The 21296-nt window shown below is 39.7% G+C and overlaps 1 protein-coding gene across 7 annotated transcripts in view; it reads left to right on the top strand.

Annotated features, from left to right (window-relative positions):
- MYLK (myosin light chain kinase) overlaps positions 1–21296 on the top strand; it is a 201432-nt gene that overhangs the window by 122955 nt on the left and 57181 nt on the right. For all 7 annotated transcript variants that reach the window (XM_027714929.2, XM_027714928.2, XM_027714930.2 and 4 more), the window contains 4 exons: positions 4946–5026; positions 5386–6275; positions 16170–16286; positions 19562–19642. In XM_027714929.2, the coding sequence (XP_027570730.1) occupies positions 4946–5026; positions 5386–6275; positions 16170–16286; positions 19562–19642 (1169 nt within the window). The remainder of the gene's footprint in view (positions 1–4945; positions 5027–5385; positions 6276–16169; positions 16287–19561; positions 19643–21296) is intronic.

Raw genomic sequence — 21296 nt, 5'->3', positions numbered from 1 at the left:
CATCACAGTGAGGCGACAAGGACATGTAGCTTAGTGTGATCCTACTGTGATCCATCAATGATTGCTCATTGGCTTTCTGTCTTACCAACCCATATCATTACTTAGAACACATCTTTGGTTTGCCTTTTACTATTCAGCAGACTGCTGTGTCTGACTTTTAGGAGAGTAGTCATTGTAGCCTCTCCTGGTCCTTGTTTTAAATTTACACAAACCTCTGATTCCTCAATATTTGCATTCTCCACTTTAATTGTCCTAATAATGGTCCATTGAACCTGTTATGTCTCAGACCTAGAGGACTGGTGTTTCATAAATATAAAAAGAACAGTCACCCACTACTGCAGTTCATCTATTGAAATATGGACATTTTACAGCCTGCAAGATGCTTGAAATGGGAAATAGAAATGCTTTTTTTCACTCAGAAGAACACAGACATTTGTTTCCCCTTCTGTCCCATGCATCCTTCCAGTGATGCAAGTGCTGATAACCAGTGTGACTTCCCCACGTTCTTTCACACAGTGTGTACATCATAAAGGAAGATGTAAGCAAAGAAACTGTGAGAATTGGACAGAGACTCTTAGATGAGCAAAACCTTTATAGCAGCACAGTCAACATGAGAGACCTCACAAATCCTCCTGCAGTTCCTTAAACAAATCATTTGCTTTGTTAACCTTTGTCTTCTCAGACATAAAGTATTTCTTTTCTCCCCCACTCTATCTTCCATAAAGGTTTGGTTAGTGTTGATTAGTCTTTGTTTAGAGATTTGCATAATCTGCTTAAAATCAGAGGTAAACATTTGTTTTATAAATCAGTGGTACCTCAAATACTTTGCAACTCAGGTTATATAAAAAGCAGTTGTCAGATTACATTTCGTTACACTAAACAGTAAATAAAGTTCTGTCATTCTGTAATATACAGCTTGCAAACCTTGTTTTCTGCTACCAACACACTGTATATTTTTAGAAAAGAAAACCATGATCCCTTCTCATTCCATTCTCCCACTCAGTGCTGTAAAATGCAAATAAAATGATTGGTCTTTCAGGTATAAAAAGCTTTTGGCAAAACATTCAAGTGAGCATCCTCTTTGAAGCCAGTAGAGCTGCTCTGCTTTATGTCAGCTAAGTTGTGATCCAGTAGATTAGTTGCTTTCTTTGGGGTTAAAACTTCATGGAGTCTGGACTTTCTCTCCATTTAACTCACAGAAAAGTTGCAAAACCTCCTACTGAGGATTTGCAGTTTCCTGCTCTGAAGCACCAGCTATAACTAGGGATCAACTTCATTGCCCCTTATCAGTTTATTCTTGAGAAAATATAATTTACTCTGCAATATTTTTTTCACACTTGGTAGGCTGGTAAGAAATTTCGTTGTGTACCCCAACTATAATCAAAAGTGCTTTTTTTCCTGTTCCTCCAGAGAGTGCTTCCTAGGGACATGCAGACAATAAGTCTCATCTAAGGTTCAGTGAAAATATTTGAGTAGATTCTGCCAAGAAACTAGTATTTCAAGATATTTTGAACATAAAAGCCATTCCAGGGAAAACTGATCCCACAATAGGACAGAGAGCTATTTTTAAAACTGCTTCAGGCTTTGCAGCTGGGGTTTTATTTTTTTTTGGTGGGTTTTTTTATTATTATTATTATTCCTTGACATTTTAAAGATAAGTCCTGTGCATGAGTATTCTACAGAACAGTCCTGCAAAAGTCAACACTTCCAGGCACTTCTTTACAGCATAGCTCCTAAGCATAGGTTTTATCCATGTCTATCATTATTCCAGAATAACAGAGACACTAAGATCTATCTGTGTTTAGGGTTTTGCTGATAAAATACCAACATGGAGAAGCTCAAGCTACACAAGTAATATTTTTATTGCCAAGATTCAAAACAGCAGAGACGTGAAAGACTTGAAGATGTGCTTGTGTACTGCAAAGCTCTGTCTTTTCTAAGTGCCCCTATGCATCTCTGCCTTGCCTAGATTCTAGAATTGCATAAATGTAAAAATATTTACCAAGCTTCCAGAATTATTCTTGATTGAATTTAGCATCTAAACCCCCCAGTCCTTCTTAATTTTTCTTGGCTTGTTTCTCCTTTTCCATTTTGTGATTTCCAAGGTAGGTCAATGTTTTTAACTTACCTTTATAGACTCTGCCACTGAATTCAGAAGACAACAGTATGTTCTCTCTGCTCCTAAAATCCTCACTTTGATTTCAGTGGGAGCAGGACTTGCCCTGAGGAGGCTACACTTTTGAACAGGGATGTGATGAATCAGACACAGATTCAAGGTTTGTATCCAGTAGTCTAGTCACTCACTTGAATCACAGCCACTCACTTGAATTGGAAATTATAACTAAGACCAAAAAACTACCTTGTGAATAATTTTTCCATCTAGGTACTTGTGTGTCCCACTGTTACCGTAATTTGTAAGCGCTTCCCAAAGTTTTAAAAATAGAAAGAACAAAATGCTCTCCGGCTTTCTTACCCCCTCCTTTATTTTCCAAACCCTGTGAAAAATAGCTTACTTAGCTTACTTCAGAAGGGTTTACTTTGCTTTCCTTATTTGCTTCTTTGCATAAGTGAAGAATTTGCAGAGGGAAGGATGCGTTGCAGAAATGGGTCCTGCAGAAATGCTGTTATTCTTCACAGTGGTCAGGACCACATCCAGTAACCCTAAATCCCTCTCCTGGGAGAGTGCTGTCTCTGTTACTTTAACCTCTCCCACTGGTGACACAATTCTTGTGGGCAAATATTTTTGCCATATGGTCATGACAGAAGCTGAGCAGTGGTGCCTCACTATTTGATGTATGCTGTAAATTGTCTATACTTCAGCATGCATGGCTTCTCCTTTGTCAGTTTTGGATTGGTTTTAAGTCCTGAACAGGAGGAATCTTCTGGTAAACCAAAAACCTGCTAACAGCACTACAGCACTGGTGAATGAGCAGTTTCAGAGTGTATCTGCTTTTCTTAAAAGTTTCTGAGGAGCAGGAAAAAAAGCCATGAGTTTCAATAGTGGCAACAGGGGACAATTTGAAATGCATTGTTTCAAGACAACAGGTTTTCAGCAGTGTTGGTACCCTGCCATCATTGGATGCCAGTCAGTATGTTGGGAGGACATGACATGTTATTCTTTTTATTTATCTTTCCATTTGTCTTGCCTTCTTTCTACTTCTCTTGCTTCCAACTGGAGGCCACACATAAGAGGAAGTAAGAATGGCAGGTCTCCAGTACGGGGCTCAGTTAACTACTCTTTGCATTAACTTGGATCCTCTCCTGCCATTTGGACAATTTATGTTTGGTACTCAGATGTTATCTAGTTTTTTGTATTGAAGGAAATAAGGGTTGTGGCTTTCACTGCTGTCCTCATGGAGTGCATTCAATAATAATTTCTAGTGTACATGTTCTGACTTACTGGATATAAAAGCGTTGGAAATATTTCTATGGTTTCTTGTTATTAATGGTCTTAAGGTCAAGTAAGATACATTCCTACCAGCAGGGCCTTTACTTTGCAACCCAGTTACTTTGGTCAAACCCACCGATTTCTTTGTGGTGTTGAAGGCTTGATTTTCATATTAGGCTGATCCACTGTTTCTTTTTCTAAAACAACAGAAAGCAAGAGAAATCTCTCTGAAAAGGTGATGGCACTAATTGCTGTTATAAAGTCAAAACTTTGTGCTGCATCTGTGATTCTGTGATCTGTGTTAATGATCTTGCCTACAGTGTGTCTTTACTGCAAGTTACAAATGAGTGAAATTATACTTTTATCACCCAAACAGTAACATATCTAGGAATGTATTTCCATGCAGTTTAAAAAACAGGCAGGACAACATATTGATGGCAAGCCAACAGAAAGGCAGTCCTGAGTCCATGTTTTAAACTTCAGGGCTAAGTGGACTTGAAGGTGCTCTTATCTAGCAAGTCTTTTTAAAGGAAAACACAGCTGTGAAAACCTACCTCTCTTCCATTCCTCCCCCTCAACACACATGTGTTTTGCTCATGTCCAGGAAATGTTTTCAGTAGCAGGAATTATTTTTATTCGAAAAAGAAAAATCATCCAGGACTTTGTGGTCCATTCAAAAGCTTATACTTAAACTGGGAAGGACAGAAGTATTTTCACTAATAAAAGAGAACTCTAGTCCTCAATCAGTTCAAGTCTGGGTTTTTAATAGCAGTCAGGGGAGTGGTGGCAACAGTTACACAACTGCTGCCCTGGGGGAGTTAAATTTTGCTTTTGGCATCTCCTGTGTTAAGCGGAGAAGAGCCGTTTGGGGCTGGAAGAATGATATATATCTGCGGGAGGGAGGGAGCTGCAGGGGAGGGGGGAGCACTTTAAATGAATTCTTTAATGGGAGCCCTTTCCAGAAGGCATCCATGGTATTCCTCTGCAAAAGGAAGAATAAGTACTCAGCACCATATATGGTGACACTTTTATGTTTTTTAATATAAACATGTACAGGCTGGAGCAATCCATGTAGATGGGTTTTGCTGATTGGTTGGGCCAGGGGGGAGGGAAGGAAATGAGACCCTGCTTTTAATATCTTAACATTAAAAAACTTAAGGGCTTGGGTTTGAATAAATAAACAGTAGGCATGGTTGGAAAGATTTTCAGCTTTGCAAAATATCCCCTTCCTCTGACTTGATTTTCCAGCTTTTGTATTTATTTTCCTTTAGCTCGTTTGTTTGCAGTTGTTTCATGCTGTAAATTGCTTTGATTTTTGTTCAGGGAGTATGCTGTTCCCAGTGCAGATAGCAACAAATCAGTAAAAGCTGTTTGAGATAGCTTGGCTCCAAATATAAGGGGACCAGATCCACTCAGTCCACCACCACAGTGCTGGGCATAGGAAAGCAGGAGGCCACACTGGGTTTGAGCTGCTTTAGTACAATAAACAATCACTTAGCTCAGGCTAGTTACAGAGGGAGAAACCTCTGCTTTTCTGATTTCACTTAAATATTTCAGGAACCAAGTTGGAGAATGCAGCTGCCAGGTGTCTCTGATGCTGCGGGAGAGTTCAGCTTCCACAGCAGAAATGCTCAGAGAGTGAGTATTTTTCCCAGGGACTTGCATGGGTGGGTTCTATTTTTTGCTCCGTTAATTCCCTGCCCTTACAGACCCAGGCTGGCTGCTGTTCAACCTAATCCCCAAATGTGACCCAACAAATTGTTTTCATCATACAAGCTAAGCACATTGTACCAAGCCAGAGTAGAGAAGATCTTTTTTGTTTGTGCCCTTATATGGCTCCTGAAGTCATCATTGATGCAATAAACTAATGGAGTATGCTCCTCTAATCAACCTCCCCTTCTATAAACACATTTTGTTCCTGCTCTGAGATTGTTCCCTGACATTTTTAAACCAGCCCCTTTCCTGGCTCTCTCTTTCTTTTCTTTTTCGGATCATAGTGGGAGGGAAACAGCCAGCTCTGGAGAGCAAAGAGATGGTGGAGATCATGGTAAACTAACATTTGGTGGAACAAGTGGCTTCAAAAAGAACAGCAGTGCAACCAGAGTAGCTGAAGAAGAGCAGGAAGACGTCCGAGGTGTGCTGAAAAGGCGAGTGGAAACTCGGGAACACACAGAGGAAAGCCTGAGGCAGCAGGAAGCTGAGCAACTTGATTTCCGTGACATTTTAGGCAAGAAAGTCAGCACCAAAAGTTTTTCTGAGGAGGAACTGAAGGAAATCCCAGCCGAGCAAATGGACTTCCGAGCAAACCTGCAGCGGCAGGTCAAACCCAAGACCTTGTCAGAGGAGGAGAGGAAAGTCCATGGTCCTCAGCAGGTGGACTTCCGCTCTGTGCTGGCCAAGAAAGGCACCCCAAAAACCCCATTGCCAGAGAAGGTGCCACCTCCTAAACCTGCTGTTACAGATTTCAGGTCTGTGCTGGGCTCAAAGAAAAAGCCACCTGCGGAGAATGGCAGCGCTGGCACCCCAGCACCAAACGCCCGCGCCAACTCTGAAGCCCAGAACGCGACCCCCAATTCTCAAGCCCCCATTGCCAAACCAGCAGCAAAAAAAGAGGAGAAGAATGACAGAAACTGTGAGCATGGGTGTGCAGTGGTTGATGGTGGAATAATTGGGAAAAAAGCTGAAAACAAAGCACCAGCAAGCAAACCACCAGCAAGCAAAGGAACAGCACCCTCCTTTACAGAGAAGCTTCAGGATGCTCAAGTTGTAGATGGTGAGAAATTGGTCTTACAATGTCGGATTTCCTCTGATCCCCCGGCAGCTGTCACCTGGACTCTAGACAGCAAAGCCATCAAGTCATCGAAGTCCATTGTCATCTCCCAAGAAGGTAAATTAATTGAATTATAAGCCAGCTGGATGGCACACTGTTATATCTGTCTCTTGATTAATAATATTTAGTTTGTTAAAAGTAATGTGATACTTTATGTAAGTCCTGTGTCAGTAACTCTTTCCAGATGCAGCTTTCTTGTTATGTCAGTGGAGTACACAAGGAACAGTATTGTTTGACATTTCTTGTAGATTCCCCTTTAACAGCCTGCAGATGTAATTTTTATAAAGTTGAACTTCTTGCATTTTTAAATACTGTTTACATTGCTAACGCTGTTTAAGGAGCTGGTACATGATGCTTATTTAAACTGAACTTTAAGGATTTAGAACATTGAAAACATAATAATATTATTGCTGGTTTACAAATTCTAATTTAATTCTTCTGTATGTTTAATATTTCAGGCTTTTTATTGCAATCAGAAACACAGAAGCAAAGAGGGGTTGTGTCATAGAAAGAAATTACTACAACTTCAAGTTACATAGTTAAGATCAGAGTTGAGAACTGCTTTCCAGTGTATTTTTTACAAAAGTTAATATTGTATCTAGACAAAATAAATTTTCATTGGGACAAAAGTAGAGAGGACAACTGATAGCACAAAAAAAACTACTTTACTTCATGTTTGTTTCATAAAACACCGAGGGAATTATCTGAAGAATGACACTGTCTGGCATATTGTAGTTCATGTTCACAGTAAGAATTATAGCTTCATACAGGAGTCTGCACTCTTTTGAATCTGCACTAGTTTTGAATCTTTCTTCATTCAGTCCAGACTATTTTTAGTGTTACCAAATGAGACCCAAATTAATATGCACAATGGTTCAGCACAACCAGTGAATCCTTATGCAGTGTTCCAAGCACTGACACATAAGCATTCTTCTAAAGAGGATGCAATCAGAAGAAACATTGCCTTCAGATAGAGTGGGGGTACCCAAATAGTACATTTAGGGGATACCAAAGTAATTAGATGGAGAAAGGGAAATGGTAGCAGGTGCATTGTGTCTGGCATGTGTCTGAAGTAACATGATTTTATTTTTTTTAAAAGTAGATGATGATTGTCACCAGAGGGGACTGTATAGGATAAGGTTAAGTGCCATGTACATGAGAAAAAGCTAACTGGTAGAAATGCTGTCCTTGTAAAAAGAACTGACAGGATCAACCAATTTAACCTGCCTTACACTGGGGTGTAAGGGTTTCAAGAGTTTTCTTGGAGTTGTTCAGAGCAAAAAAGAAATTATGCATCCTGAAGTTCCATGTCTCCTATCAAAGTACATCAGATAGACATAATGTCTGTATCAAAGCTTCTGAGCTATGGTGGAGCCTTTTAAAATCCCAAAGCTTTAGTGTTACGGTACTGCAGAAAGCTGTTTTCCTGACTGAAATAATCTGAGTAATTGACCATTATAATCCCTTAACTCATATTCACTCTATAAAATGGTACTGTGGAGCTGAAAATCCAGTGTAGCTGTGTTTACACTGAAGTAACAGGAATGCTCTGCCACCTGCCTGAGCCGGGTGTGTGACCTATCCCACCCAGTTTGTCTGGACGAGGTGACTCTTGGTCACAGCAGTCCAGAGTGTCACACATTAGCAGTGCTTGCCATTGGGGTAGGGAACAAAGGTCACCACTGCACACGGAATCCACTGTTCCAGGACAGCTTCTTGCAGGGAGTGAAGAAACTGTCCTTATGTTCTACTTGTATCTGCACTGTTACACTTGTATCACGCTTAGGTAGTCAGTGTTATCAGTGCTTCAAAGTCGGGCTTTCTTTTGCATGTATTTGCAGAGGATCTTAGAAAGAAATATTCCACAGGGCAGTAAGTTTTCTCCTTTAATGGAAAGAAATGGAATGAGGATTAGAACTATTTTTTTTAAACCTTATTACTTACCCTCTGGTATGCTGAGGGGGTGCATTGCATGATGGTCAATTTAGTGTTTTTTTCCTGACAGTACCTGCTAACTTTGGCACTTGGAGAAGTTGCTGCTTTCCCACTGTAAGATGCTTTCATGCCAACTGTTAAGTAATTAACTAGGTATGCATGATACTTTAAGTAAGTTTCAGATTTCACAGAGATTCAGTTTTCTCTTTTTCCCTAATTAGGAACACATACATAGTTGAGGAAACCAAGAAAGGAGAAGGAATAATTGGAGCTACAGACTAGAATTGAGAAATAACAAATCCAGGATGAATATCAGGAAATACTGTTCAATAGGGAAACTGTATGGATTAGTCTCATAGGTAGTGCTTGAAGCAGCATCAAGCATAGCGAGCAACAATAAAAATGGATGCAGTACTCAGCAGCCCAAAGCCAAAATCCCAGTTTCCATCTTTTGCACCAAACACTGAACATGCAGCTTTGTCACACCCACAGGTGTCATGTCCTTCAGCAGCAGTGCCCTTGGCCAACCTTGGGGCAGCATTTAATGGGCCCTGGAGATAATCCCCTAGAATCATCCTCAGCTGAAAGAAGGTTGAGTCTCTGGGGAGGCAGAGGAATTCAGAGCAAACAGACCCTAGCTCACCTTGGTGAATTTAGATCTTGCAAAGCCATTTTTTATTTCTTTGGTATGATCTTGCTCCTCTTGTGTTCAGCAACAAAATCCACTATGGAACAGGACAGAGCTGGTCCATTCTTAGCCATTTCACCACCTGGTTTTGTGCAGCCTTGATGTTTCTTGGTGACCACAGAGAGGGGTTTTTTTCAGATTTTCCAGAGGTATCTCACAAAATAATAACTTACTTGTTCTTCAGTGAGTTGGATACTGGAAAATCCTGTATCTAGAGTAAGACATGTCTATCTGCTTCTTATCATACTACTAGCTTATCTTAGTATGGGCCACTGGCCCACAAAGAGAGAAGAGAAAAAAAAAAAAAAAGGCAAAAAGAGACAGCAGTTTGTTCATCTCATGGTGCCAAATATATTATAAAGATAAATACATAAAATCTGGTTTCAGGAACATGCCCAGGTGATTAAGCAAGTGTCATATTTGGCCAGGAAGGTCAAACTTAGAAGTGTACTTGCATGAAACAAGTTCACAGGACAGGCAAACTGTGCAAAACTATGTCCCATTATGCAGTCACTCACTGAAACTAACTTTCCTTGGAATATGTGTCCTAGCTGGTAGTAAGGCCCTTTACCTGTTAGAAACAATGCTGTTCACAGGTCTCCTCTGTGTTTGCAGTGCCTGTCCAAGGTGGTTTAGCCATTAGAGTGCAGGAGAAGGGAGGGTATTAGCCCTGCTTCTACTCCATTGGAGAAGCCTGAATACAAACACCAGGATCAGAATAATCTCTGATTGGTGAGGCCTTTGGCAAAAGAAAAACTAAACCCTGCTCCAGAAAAGACCTTCATCCTCAGGCATATTTATGCAGTATTTGTGCTGTATTCTGGTAGTAAATCCAGGGCTTGCAATGTATTCTATGATTCCAGGATTAAGTTTACATTAGCAATTTGAAGTCAGAATCTGGGCAACATTATACTGAATGTCACATTCACAACATATCTAATAATCATGTCCCATTCCTTCCATTTTACATTTCAGCTACTAATACGGCTTTGCTTCCTTTTGAAATCATGAACATCAGTACTTGTTTTTCTATTTCCTTTAACAACTCCCCAAATAGTATTGTGTCAGTTGATTGGCATGAGTGATTTTTTTGCTTCAAGTGTCATTTTTATGACAAAACTCTTATACCACCTCTCTTTTACAAACAAGTCTGACATGGTACAATTTTGTCAATGGTTTGATTTTATGTTTTTCTTGTTTTAAACTTGCCAGAATTCAGTTATCTACATTCCTGGGATAGATATTAATGTGGGTTTTGCCAATGAAATATCAAAATAAATATTACAGTTAGTAACAAATAAACAAACAAAAGAGTGTCCTCATAAATTAGAGCATTTCTATGGAGGGGTTAGGTGGTGCATGGTTAAGAGACAGTTGACTTTAATATGAGAGAGTTCTTTGTTTGAAGTTATGGGGGGAATTTTTGTTTGGAAAAATGTTTTTAAGAAGGCTCTAGCAGACATTACAGTGGAGTTAGACATATAAGGACTGAATAGAACAAGTTTCCTCACACAATGAACTCTTTAGAGCAGGACCCATTTTGGTTTACAGTTGTATAGCACTGGCACAGCAGTGCCCTGTGATAGTGTCCTGCTGTGTGACTCATTCTTGGACAGAAAATCCACCAAGAAACTTGTTGCATGGTTACAAAAAGTGTTCTATAAGACAACAGCAAAAGGGCTTTGCAAGCCAGCATCTGTACCAGACTGGACAACTGAAATGCACTGTGAATAACAAGTCAAAACAAGCAAACTTGCCATTTTTTAAGTCAGCTTGTTTTGCTTTTTTTGGATAGATTAAGTGCCATGTGACTATATAGATTGAAGAAGAACTGCCTAATATAAACACAGAGGTAGCGGTGACGGTGTAGCTTAGAAAATGCCCTGAGTTTGCGTTACTTTTTTAAAACACCATTTTTTTCCTCCTAGGTGTCTTGGCAGCATAAAGATTTGGTAATCTTATTAGCAATAATGCCTTAACAACTTTCTTGTGACTTAACATAACTCCTAAATCTTCCTATCAGTTGTGCAAGTCTGTGTCTGCCAGTCTAACAAGGATCTGCCATGACTTTTTTTTTTTTCTTTTTAATTAACTTTGAGTAGGAGTTTGGTGTGTAATTAACACAACTCTATATACTGCTGAAAGTAGATGAATTTTGCACTTTAAAAAAGAGCTTCTTCAGAAAGTTTAAGGCTAGGAAGATCATCTGAGCATCAGTTCTGACTCAACTCCATGTTTGTCACGTGCCATGTGCTACATTTCTCTTTACGCTGCCATTTTTGTCTTAATCTTTCTTATTCCAGAAATACATGTAGTGTAGTTTTTAATACAGCATAAGAGAGACATTTGCTATAGCCACTGGTAATTTATTGCAATGTCTAACTATTCTTGTGAGAGTTTTGTTTTTAAATCAAGAAACAAAGCAATTACTTATTTTTAACTGGATAGAATGGCTTTGTCTCTGTGACCAAGATACCTCTCTCTCTCTCTCTGTTCTTTTTGAAACTTGAAAAGTTAAGTTCTTACTGACTTTCTCTCCAAGATGCACTTCACTGAGCCCTTGGAGACTTAGAGTTGTTTTATTTTGGTGGGGGTTTTTTGATATCTCCTCTCCAGTTGCTGTTTGTTGATTTATTATCCTATTTAGAAAATAGGCAGTAGAACTGTATGCTTGGTATCAGCATCAGTGAGATGGAGGTCACCTTCCTACTGCTGTGTTTACTGGAGGTCATTGGTCTTCTTTCTTACCTCACAACATTGGAACTCATGTTTGGTACTTCTCTATAAAACCTTAAAACTGGCATATACAGCATCCCTTGCTGCCATCGATGCGTTTCTTTTCACTATCTTAAGCCCCTTTTTTTCTTGGGTGAATAGGACTCAGCTTAACAAGTAAACGAGATTTTTTATGAGGACTGCCCTGTTTTCTCTCTCTCTTTCTGTCTTTTCCCTTTCCAACATTCTTTCTAGCATCTGTAAATTTATCAATGTTATTTTATGAATACTTCTACATCAAAGATTAAATACAGAATAACTTTGGTTCTAGTCTGATCACAGAGTAGATCCACTAGAAACAGGCTGAGTGGTGATTTCCTATTGTCACCTTCTTGAGATCTTTATTTTGGCAGCTCTAACTCTTCCTAAATCAATGTCATTAATATAATAATTACAAGCACTATAATGTGATATATCACAAATATTTCAGTAAAGATTAAGAAAATTACCTTTACACAACATATTTGCCAGTTAAATGTCTAATCTCATTGAATCATGAAAGTAGGTTTCTTACGTTGTTTTCCTTAAAACTCTATCAATTAGCAGTAATTACATTTGACATTTTTTCTTCTCTGAAAGTCACAAGTTTTTTCCCTGTTTTTGCTTTTGTCGTAACTGTTGTCAATATTTTCCAGGTCAACCCACTTCCCGTTTTTAAACATGACTGTAATAGTAGCACATATTAGCACTTTCCCAGACAATTTGAGACTTATTAGGAAATTAACACTATAAGCCAATGAGTTTCTTTAAAAATTATTATGGCTTCTAGGTACAATTTCTCATAGACCAGTGTTTATTAATATTGCCATAGTAATTTTTTTTGTATGGGATACAAAATAAAAAGGCATAAATTTCAGTCTGCATCACAAATAGGAGTCAGGAGGTTGGCCAGCAAGATGCCAGTGCAGGGAACAAGACTAAGGAGCTGGTTTTTTGTTGGTTTGTATATTTGTTTTTTATCTGAAGTTGACTTTCTGTGGAGTTTCATGGAAAGAATGCAGAAGCCTGGAGATATTTTAAACTGCCTTGCACTATTTTTATGTAAGTCAGAGAATCCTTTAATAGCTCAAAATTCAAGGGAAAGGCTTTGTGTATCTAAACCAGAGCCCCCAGTACACTCTCAGTTTCTGTGGCTGTTAAGATCTTTTCTAGAGCTGCAGTAGTTCCAGTGTCTAAGTGGAAGATTCCAACACTCATGTTTAGTCCAATCCTGCACTTTGTGACAGTGTTTAAAAATGGTCTTTGGCCTGGTTCTCAAAAATGTAGAGGGTCGGGGGACAAAATGGATAGCAAATATTTTTATTTGACTGGGATTTTTGAAGTGCCAGAATTTCAGAATACCCAACTGGGATAACGAGTCTGGGCTTTCTAGCAGTTATGAGAAAATAAGCTTGTTTCAGGTCATGAAGGGGTTTTGCAGAGGAAATACCAAATACTTCATTGAAAGACATTTGGCCCTCTAGCCCCGGGAATTGACTGTAGCTCTAGATCACAGAACATAGGCCTGTTGAGGAGTTTCCTGTCCTTATAAAATCTCACCAAGCTTTGCCTGATTTTTTGCACTGTTGGGGTTTTTTTCTGGTTCAGCCATGCTCTCTCTCAGCTTTCCCCTATACTCCCAATCCAACACGGCCAATACTTCTTGATCATTTGACCAATTTCATACCAAGTCCTAGTAGTCTAAAATTTCATGAAACTAGTGGCTAAATAAGTGAGAATGATCCAAATTATCTCATTTTCCCTGCACTCCTCCACTGAGGGCTACTACGATTGTTTCTGGTGGCAGCAAGAAGCCCAGCAATCCCCTTGAACTTTGCATGTGGTGTTCCAGTGTAGTTCCTGGGGAGAATGAAGACTTGGAGGGAAACAGGATACAGATTATTGCTGCAGGGAGGTGGAAGTTAGCAGAAGAAGGATGCAGCCCTTGAAAGAAACAGATTTCCTTCATCCTCATTCTCACAAAATAACTTTATTAAAATTCAGCACATATAAATATTATTTTGGAAGGACTAAAACTGACATTATTTCATGAGAACTCTTCTCCCAGCGCAATAAGCCAAATGGAGCTCTGATAAGGCCTCTGCCACACAGACTGTCCAGAGCTAGATTTTAAAAGCAAAACCAGCAGAGTACTGAGTGCATTTGACAAGTCGAAGATCATCATGAGAAAACCCTAGGATTTGCTTCTAGATTTTGGTACAACTGTGGGAAATGACGTATTGTAAGGGTGAGATGTTTCTGTTTTGTATGTGCCACATAACAAAGGGTTTCCCCTGAGGTGTTAACTCATACTGCTGTATGGGCAGCACTACAGTATGAGTGGTGAGGAATCACCTTCTGTCACATTAGTCTTCTATAAGCTTAGGAAGGGCTTCTTAGCTTCTCCAGCAGAAACTAAAGTAAATTCTGCTTTATTCCAGTCCCTTCATGATTCACTTGCCCTTACAGGCCAGACTCCTTTTCCGTAGGAAGGTGGCCAGACATCTCCTTCATATGTATGTGTGTTTGTTCCATAGTTTATGTCCTTTTGCAATAGCATTTTTAGATTTTGATGTGCAAACTTTTCTAATCACGTTACATATATTTATACAAATTCTTAGACTGGAAGCTATCTTTGACTTGCTCTCCAACTGTCTCTTTAAACAGTAGAGACATGTGAATTTATATTTGCTAGATGCCTGTGAAAATACTTTTCTAGTGTCTCTCCTCCATTTGGAATGGAACTGCAGCTCGTGACATTTTTGGCTTTGGCTTGACTCATGGAGAAGTGTTGCCTCAGGGAAGGCACGTGGATTTTCTTTTCACTCTCTGGTTGGCTGAGCACAGCACATGTGAGTGAGGGGTCAGTGCTCCTCTTCTGAGATAGTTTTTGCATCATTTCTCAGGGGGAAAATAGTCATTATTTAGAGCTTCTTGATTTTGTGGAGGATGATAAAGAGGGGGAAAAAAATTTTCTTCCAACCCCTGTGTGTTTCTGGCAAACCGGATTTGTTGGGAACCATCTGAGTGTTTTTTATAAGATTTGTCTTGAATAAGGACATCCAGGTTTACAGTGAGGGAAAATGTCAATGCCAAAAGCATAATTGCTATATCAAAACTGAGTTTGTCTCCAAGGGGAATCAGTGAACTCCCAAGTTATTCTGATGGAGGGGAGTTCTTTTCAAGGACCTTTCAAGGTCATTTTCATGGGTCAGTATCATCTGTGCCTCTGCCAGTTCTCACCTCACAGGGGATACATTTGATGGGGAACCTGAGATCAAGCACTCTGGAAGGGTAGAAGGCAGCCTCCAGTTAACATAGAGAGAAAGGTGGCAAGTAGAGATGCTGGGAAGTTTTCCTAGATCTCAGGAACCAGGGTAGATATCTGAAAAAAACAAACAAACAACCAAACAAAAAAACCCAACTATTCAATCTTGTCATTAATTAGGAGAGACTGTGAGAAAGGTAAATGGAGGAAGGGGGGAAGGTTTTACTGCGACTGAGGTAAGTGGAGGGGGTGGGAGATGTTCTGGACAAGGGAACAGCAATGGGTAGATGTAGGTGGGGTAGAAGAGCACAATGTCTCTGGCTGTGTTTAGTGGACAGGCACAGCTTTCCAGTGAGGAAGGAGAAGGCAAGTCCACAATTCACCCTCACTTAATGGGGGATATTTGGAAGGGGAAAGTATGGAGCATTTTAATTGGGAAAGAAAGTACCTCTTTGTTCCAAGCAACGCAAGTGAACATAAGGGATTAGGTTTCCCTTCCTCATCCCCCACCTACTGGGAACAACTTCTGTTTTGGTTCACAGAGTTTTAATTTTTAAGAGGAAACGTATTTCCCTTGGGTCATACCAAGCTTCCCTTGGTAACTACGGAGCTTATGTTGCATCCTGTTTCTGCAAACCCAATTAAGTCAAATTTGGCTTTTTTCTTTGAAAAGAAGTGGATTTGTTAGAGTGACAAATTTGATTGCCACTGATATATTGGGCTTTGTAATGGATGCTTTACAATACCAGACATTTATTCATTAAATAGTTCAAGCAAAAAGACCATGTCTCTCAGTGGCATTTTTAAACTTAGACACTAAGCTGAAGTTCTACTTTTACATGTGGATGTTCACGGGATTGGTAGAGATAAGGCTGAACCAAAATATTGCACATGGCTCTTTGACAGTAATGCTTTTATTTACAGTCCTAAACTACTAGCACTTTTGGAAAAAATCATCTGAGTGAGGACTTCTGGTTTGTGCTATAAGACAAAGAAGAGCAGCAGAGGTGCTGTTCTGGGTATTCTCTACCCTTATCCATTAACTTGTCCAGGGCTGCAGGGACAGCTTTGAGTATCGTAGGGAACAGCAATAAGATTCAATTTATCTATCAATGTGGTTTTATTTATTTAGCAGTAATAAGGTTCCAATTTTTATGTCAAACTTTTAAGGCCAATACAGGTTTTTCTAGCAGTGAAGATCACCTGTAGTGAAGGATTGGCTCACTTGATGCATTCTGTTCCTTAATAGCACTGAGGTTTCTGTGAACTGCAATGTAACATTTGATCTCTCCCTCCTTTGTACCAGGGACACTCTGCTCACTTACCATTGAGAAGGCCATGCCTGAAGATGGGGGCGAATACAAGTGTATAGCTGAGAACTCAGCAGGAAAAGCTGAATGTGCTTGCAAAGTGGTGGTAGAAGGTAAGTATTGCACTGGATACAGGAAAACCCTTCCTCAGAACTTCCTCCTCCCCCCCCTTATTTCCCAATACCAGCCTTTAGGAACCACTTACGCAAAAAAGAAAGAACTCCGCCCCCTTCCCTTCTGCACTTTTTGGTCAATAGATAATTCAATGTCTACCATAAAGAGGCATGAGCAGAGAGACAGTACAGAACCAAGGGCTCTCGTTGCTTTGTGGAATAATCTACATCCTCCTGCTGCCCACTGTATCACTACAAGATTTTTAGAGCAGTCAGTTGAACCTATATGATTTGTTTCTGAGTTGAATGTATCTTCTGAGAGCATGTAAGAATTCAGTGTGAGACCCTGGGTATCAGTCTGCCTCAGGACTGTGTAGGGCACATTTCTCGACCTAGAACTTTCCAATTCTTTGCATTCACTGATGTTTGGTCATTTGGTTTTCTAGTGGAAGTGAGCAAAAATAAACAAATTAGCAGCTCAACCATCCTTGTATGCCATAGTCTTGGAACATGGAGGTACTCATTTTCAGCCTTGGTCATGCTGATGACACTGTACTCTTGCTAAAAAGTCTTGGCTTTGGGCAAGTATTTTATTGTGAAGTTGAGTGAGAATCAGACTTATAAAACTGCCATGGAGTTTAAGTTATTTAAGGGGCTTAAAGTAACCAAATGTGCTTCTTACCAGCTCACCTTCTGGTGAGCTCATCCTTAAATACTTTTGAGACTTTCCATTGTGACTAAAAAGAATACAAAACTAAACAGCAAGCCTAATAATATAGAACTTGGGTACTAAACCCTCACAACTGTGTTGCAGATGTGGTATTTGGGGCAGGAGGTCTAGAAAAGAAAACTATTATTTGTTTTCCTAATGTTACATGACATGAGGTAAGAATATGGTCCCACAAATCCTCACTAAAGATCGGTCTTCATGTAGCTGAAAAGGGAATTGATTAGACATAAAATTACAATTAATTATGTTGGCTCCTGTAATGGCACCTTCTGTGATACTATGGTCACAGCGTAATCTGTATTACATATTTGATAAGCTATTGTTTATATTTCTATAATTTAAAGTAATAAATTTTACCAGCGCTGAAGATCAAGAGGCTTTAAGCAAAATCTCATACCCTGCAACACCTTAACTACCACAGATGCAGAGTGGTAAAGGATCAGATCATCAAATGCTTAGCATACAGCAATTCTCTAGAGCTGCCCTAGCATCTTTTAAATATCTCAGTCACCTACGTATTTTTCCTTTGTCGTCTGATCTCCTTCAGGTACATTCTTTTCTTCCTGAAACCTCCCTTAGCATACTTCCCGCTTCCAGTTTCCTGCTCGACAATGCATGCTCTAGGAGGCTGCAAGGTAGACTTTGGCTTGCAAAATCTTGATCATGGGAACTGTCAGCTCATGCCGTATTCATTGCCTGATGATACGAATGACATGACATCAGCTGTCTGGCTCACTGTGGTGGTGGCACCCATGGCATTAGGAGCTCATTGCTCACATAATATCGGGCACCAGAATGACCACATTCCTTACCTTGACAGTGGCTGCCTCATCTGTCTTTTTCATTCTCTCCTGGCATGCTACTGAGAAGAGTTTTTTGAGGAATGGCACCACAGCAAACTCCAGCTATTTAGGAAAGGCGCCATTTGATATCCTGTGTCTGACTGGCAGAGGGGATGACTGTTATTTTTAAATTAGAATTGTGATCTAAAAAAACAACTAAAATTTCTCCCTTCTTCAGTCTGCTGTTAGGATCCCAGATGCTGGTTTTTGGACTCAACAAGTAGCCATAATTATCATTATATTCCTTTTGGCACCATGGACTTACGGAAGATTGGAGGAACGTTTGACTTCAGTAGTCAAATCTGTAGAATCCAAGTGTCTGAACTGAGATCTCACACAGCCTCCTGCTCTGAATTGTTTGTTAGGAGATTCTCTCTTCCCTTTTTAACTTTTTAGGAAACTTAGATGAATTTTCACGCTCTAGTACCTATAAGTGGGTGACTGAAATAGCTGATTCCATAACATTTATGTCATCTTTTCTCTGGTAACCAAATTTCAAACAGCTCTCTCACTCACAAATCCTCTGAAAGCTGAATATCAAGTGAAACTTGTTAGGATTTGCATTACAGAATCATAGAAACTAGAATGGTTTGTGTTGGAAGGGACCTAAAGATCATCTTGTTCCAACCCCCTGCCATGGGCAGGGACATCTTCCACTAGACCAGGTTGCTCAAAGCCCCATCCAACCTGGTCTTGAACACCTCCAGGGATAGGAGGGCGACAACCTCTTTGGGCAACCTGTTCCCATGCCTCATCACCCTCACAGTGAAAAATTTCTTCCTAATATCTAAATTTAAACCTTCCATCCTTCATCTTAAGACCATTTCCATCTGTCCTGTCACTACAGACCTCTGTAAAAAGTCCCTCTCCAGCTCTCCTATAGCCCCTTTAGGTACTGGAAGGGGCTTTCAAGTCTCCCCAGAACCTTCTCTTCTCCAGGCTGAACAACCCCAACGCTCTCAGTCTGTCTTCATAGGAGAGGTGCTCCAGCCTTCTGATTGTACTCAACCTGGAATAGCCTTGCTGAAAAACAGTTGCACCTTCTATTAATGTCATATGGGAGACACGTGGAAGGGAGCTTTATTGTCTCTCTTAAGAGTCAGTGTAGCCTGCAGTGATGAGCCAGTTTCTGGATATGAGCTGTGCAATTGTGAAAGTAATAAAATCCATCAAACCTCAGTCCTATGATGCCTTTTTGCCATTTTTATTTAGGAATGAACTAACATGTAACAGTATTTTCTTAGAAAGATTTAAACATACGGAGGAAATGCTACTTCTCCAAATGGGTAAATAGGTATAGATTATATAGACAATGGAATAGAAGAACTGCATGGCAAGGGATTGTTTTGGATGAAATGAAGTTTCCCTTCTCATGCACTGCCTAATGCAGCTTTGTGCACATTGTACTTTGTCCTATTCAGCTAAAACAGACCTATCAGCTTAGATGGCAGCTCTTGTCTAGCTGCTTTCTTGGGTTCTCAGTGCAGCTGCTTTCATATAGGGCTTCTCCCTCTCTGCTCCTTCTGCCTTTCAGAATGTGACATTCACAAGCAAATCCGTGCAGAAAATCTTTCTTAAAATCCTGAAGGACAGCAATTTCCTCTAACTTTGCAGAAAGATCCAAACCAAACATTTTATTAGACAGCTTTTTCATTATTAATTTTTAAATAGAGTTTGTATTTTATTATTTGTTTTGATTGCAGATGCCTCAAAGACCTCAAAGCCTACTGACAAGAAGACCAAGAAACCTAAGACCACACTTCCCCCGGTGCTGCCAACAGAGAGTAAGTGACCTGGATTTGGACTGATTTCTTTTCAGTGGAAATAGAAAAGTGCTTTGGGATTCTGTGGTCATTCCCTTCTGTATGCAGACACAGTATCAGAAGCTTGTGCTGTTTCTTTAGCCCTTGCACATAAGTCACATGAAATGAGTTTTTGCCATGTGGGGATTAGAAGTAAGAGCTGAAACTGTGAGTTCAAACCAAGCCTGCTCTGCTCTCAGATTTTCATAATGGTGCAATAAACTTGTGACACCAATTTATTTTTGGCTGCCTCCCAAAAAGCACAGAAATACTCGAGTAGTTTGCTTCAAGTCATGTTGTGTCTTGTGTAGACAATATAGCGTTTTACCACTGGTAGGCAAGGCATCTTGGCTGAAATGTGCTGTAGCATAATCTGTCCTTTTTTTCCATGACCATGGAGTGGTTTGGGGAATTTTGCATTCTTTGTTTTAAGCCCAAACGCTTAACTTGCTTTTAATGCTTTCTGAAATAACAAGTTAGCTATAAATTCCCATGTTTGTGACTCTGCAAACATGCATTTGATTAAGAGGAAAATTTAAATGGTAAAGGCAGCACATTAATGTCAGTTTAGAAATTCCTAATACCACTACTATTTTTGAAATTAAGTGGAGAGGGGATACAAATATCTCTTAAATCAAAACTGGACTTTGAAAGTTGTTTATCTAAGATGTCCACCATGTGAGTCCCTAAAAAATGTAAAGACATGGTTTAATGAAAACATGAAGTATTTTATCCAGCTCTGTCAAAAAATAAAAAGCTATGATCTGATCTTCCAGCATGAAGGGTTTCAGCTGCTTTCAGCAGGACCCAGTGCAGTTTTGTACTAATTGATGATCACAGGTAATAACTGTGCTTCTGAAATTGTCACTTACATAGATCTATGCCCTGTGCTACAGCTATTTTTGAGTTGCTGGCTGAGTATTATAACTCTCACTCCAGCCACTAATGAGTGGAGGTGTGGGAAGGGTCACGCTGACATGCTCCACCTCTGCATCTGAGCTTCAAATGCTGTAAATGATAGTAATTAGGAACAATCGTTTTGTTCTTGAACATCAATAGAAAAGAAAATATTAAAGCCGTTTAAATCTCCACGGGATAGTGTTTTGAATAGTGTTTTCTATGCACACAAACACACACATTTCCTCTGATCCTGCCAGCAGTGTTATCAATTGCAGCTTTCCCAGGGGAAAGTGTAAGTTGGAAATTCAGTCTAAATATGCAGATGTATGACCTGATCCACATCCTGCTTGTTTTGCTTTTGATTTTAGTGGAAATTGGACATAGGTAGCAAAACAGAAGCTTGCTACTCTGGCTGCAGAAATGATTGGGAAAAGAAGGTTGAAATAATGGGGAATGGTTTTCTTAAGGTTGCTCCATAGCAAGTTATACCAGTGTTTCAAGTTCTTGAACTTCTCATAAGCTCTTTCAAAATGCCTATAAACCATCTTTCCTGTTGCACAGAAAAGATCAAGGTAACCAGAGAGAATGTTAGGAAACTGGGCTTTGGAAGAATTTTTGGAAAACTTTTGAAAAATATATATTTAATTTTAAAAGGATTTGGCTGCAGAGATTTCACAGGTGATTTTTAACATCTCAGTCCCTGAAGACAGTGGGTATTTGTCTGCCTGAGTGTTTT

Source organism: Pipra filicauda, unplaced genomic scaffold (genome assembly GCF_003945595.2).
Source record: "Pipra filicauda isolate LSUMZ 115617 unplaced genomic scaffold, ASM394559v2 scaffold10_size6260569_pilon, whole genome shotgun sequence".
Classification (NCBI taxonomy): Eukaryota; Metazoa; Chordata; class Aves; order Passeriformes; family Pipridae; genus Pipra; species Pipra filicauda.
Note: the sequence above shows the minus strand (reverse complement) of the source record. Positions and strands in the feature narration are given on the sequence as shown.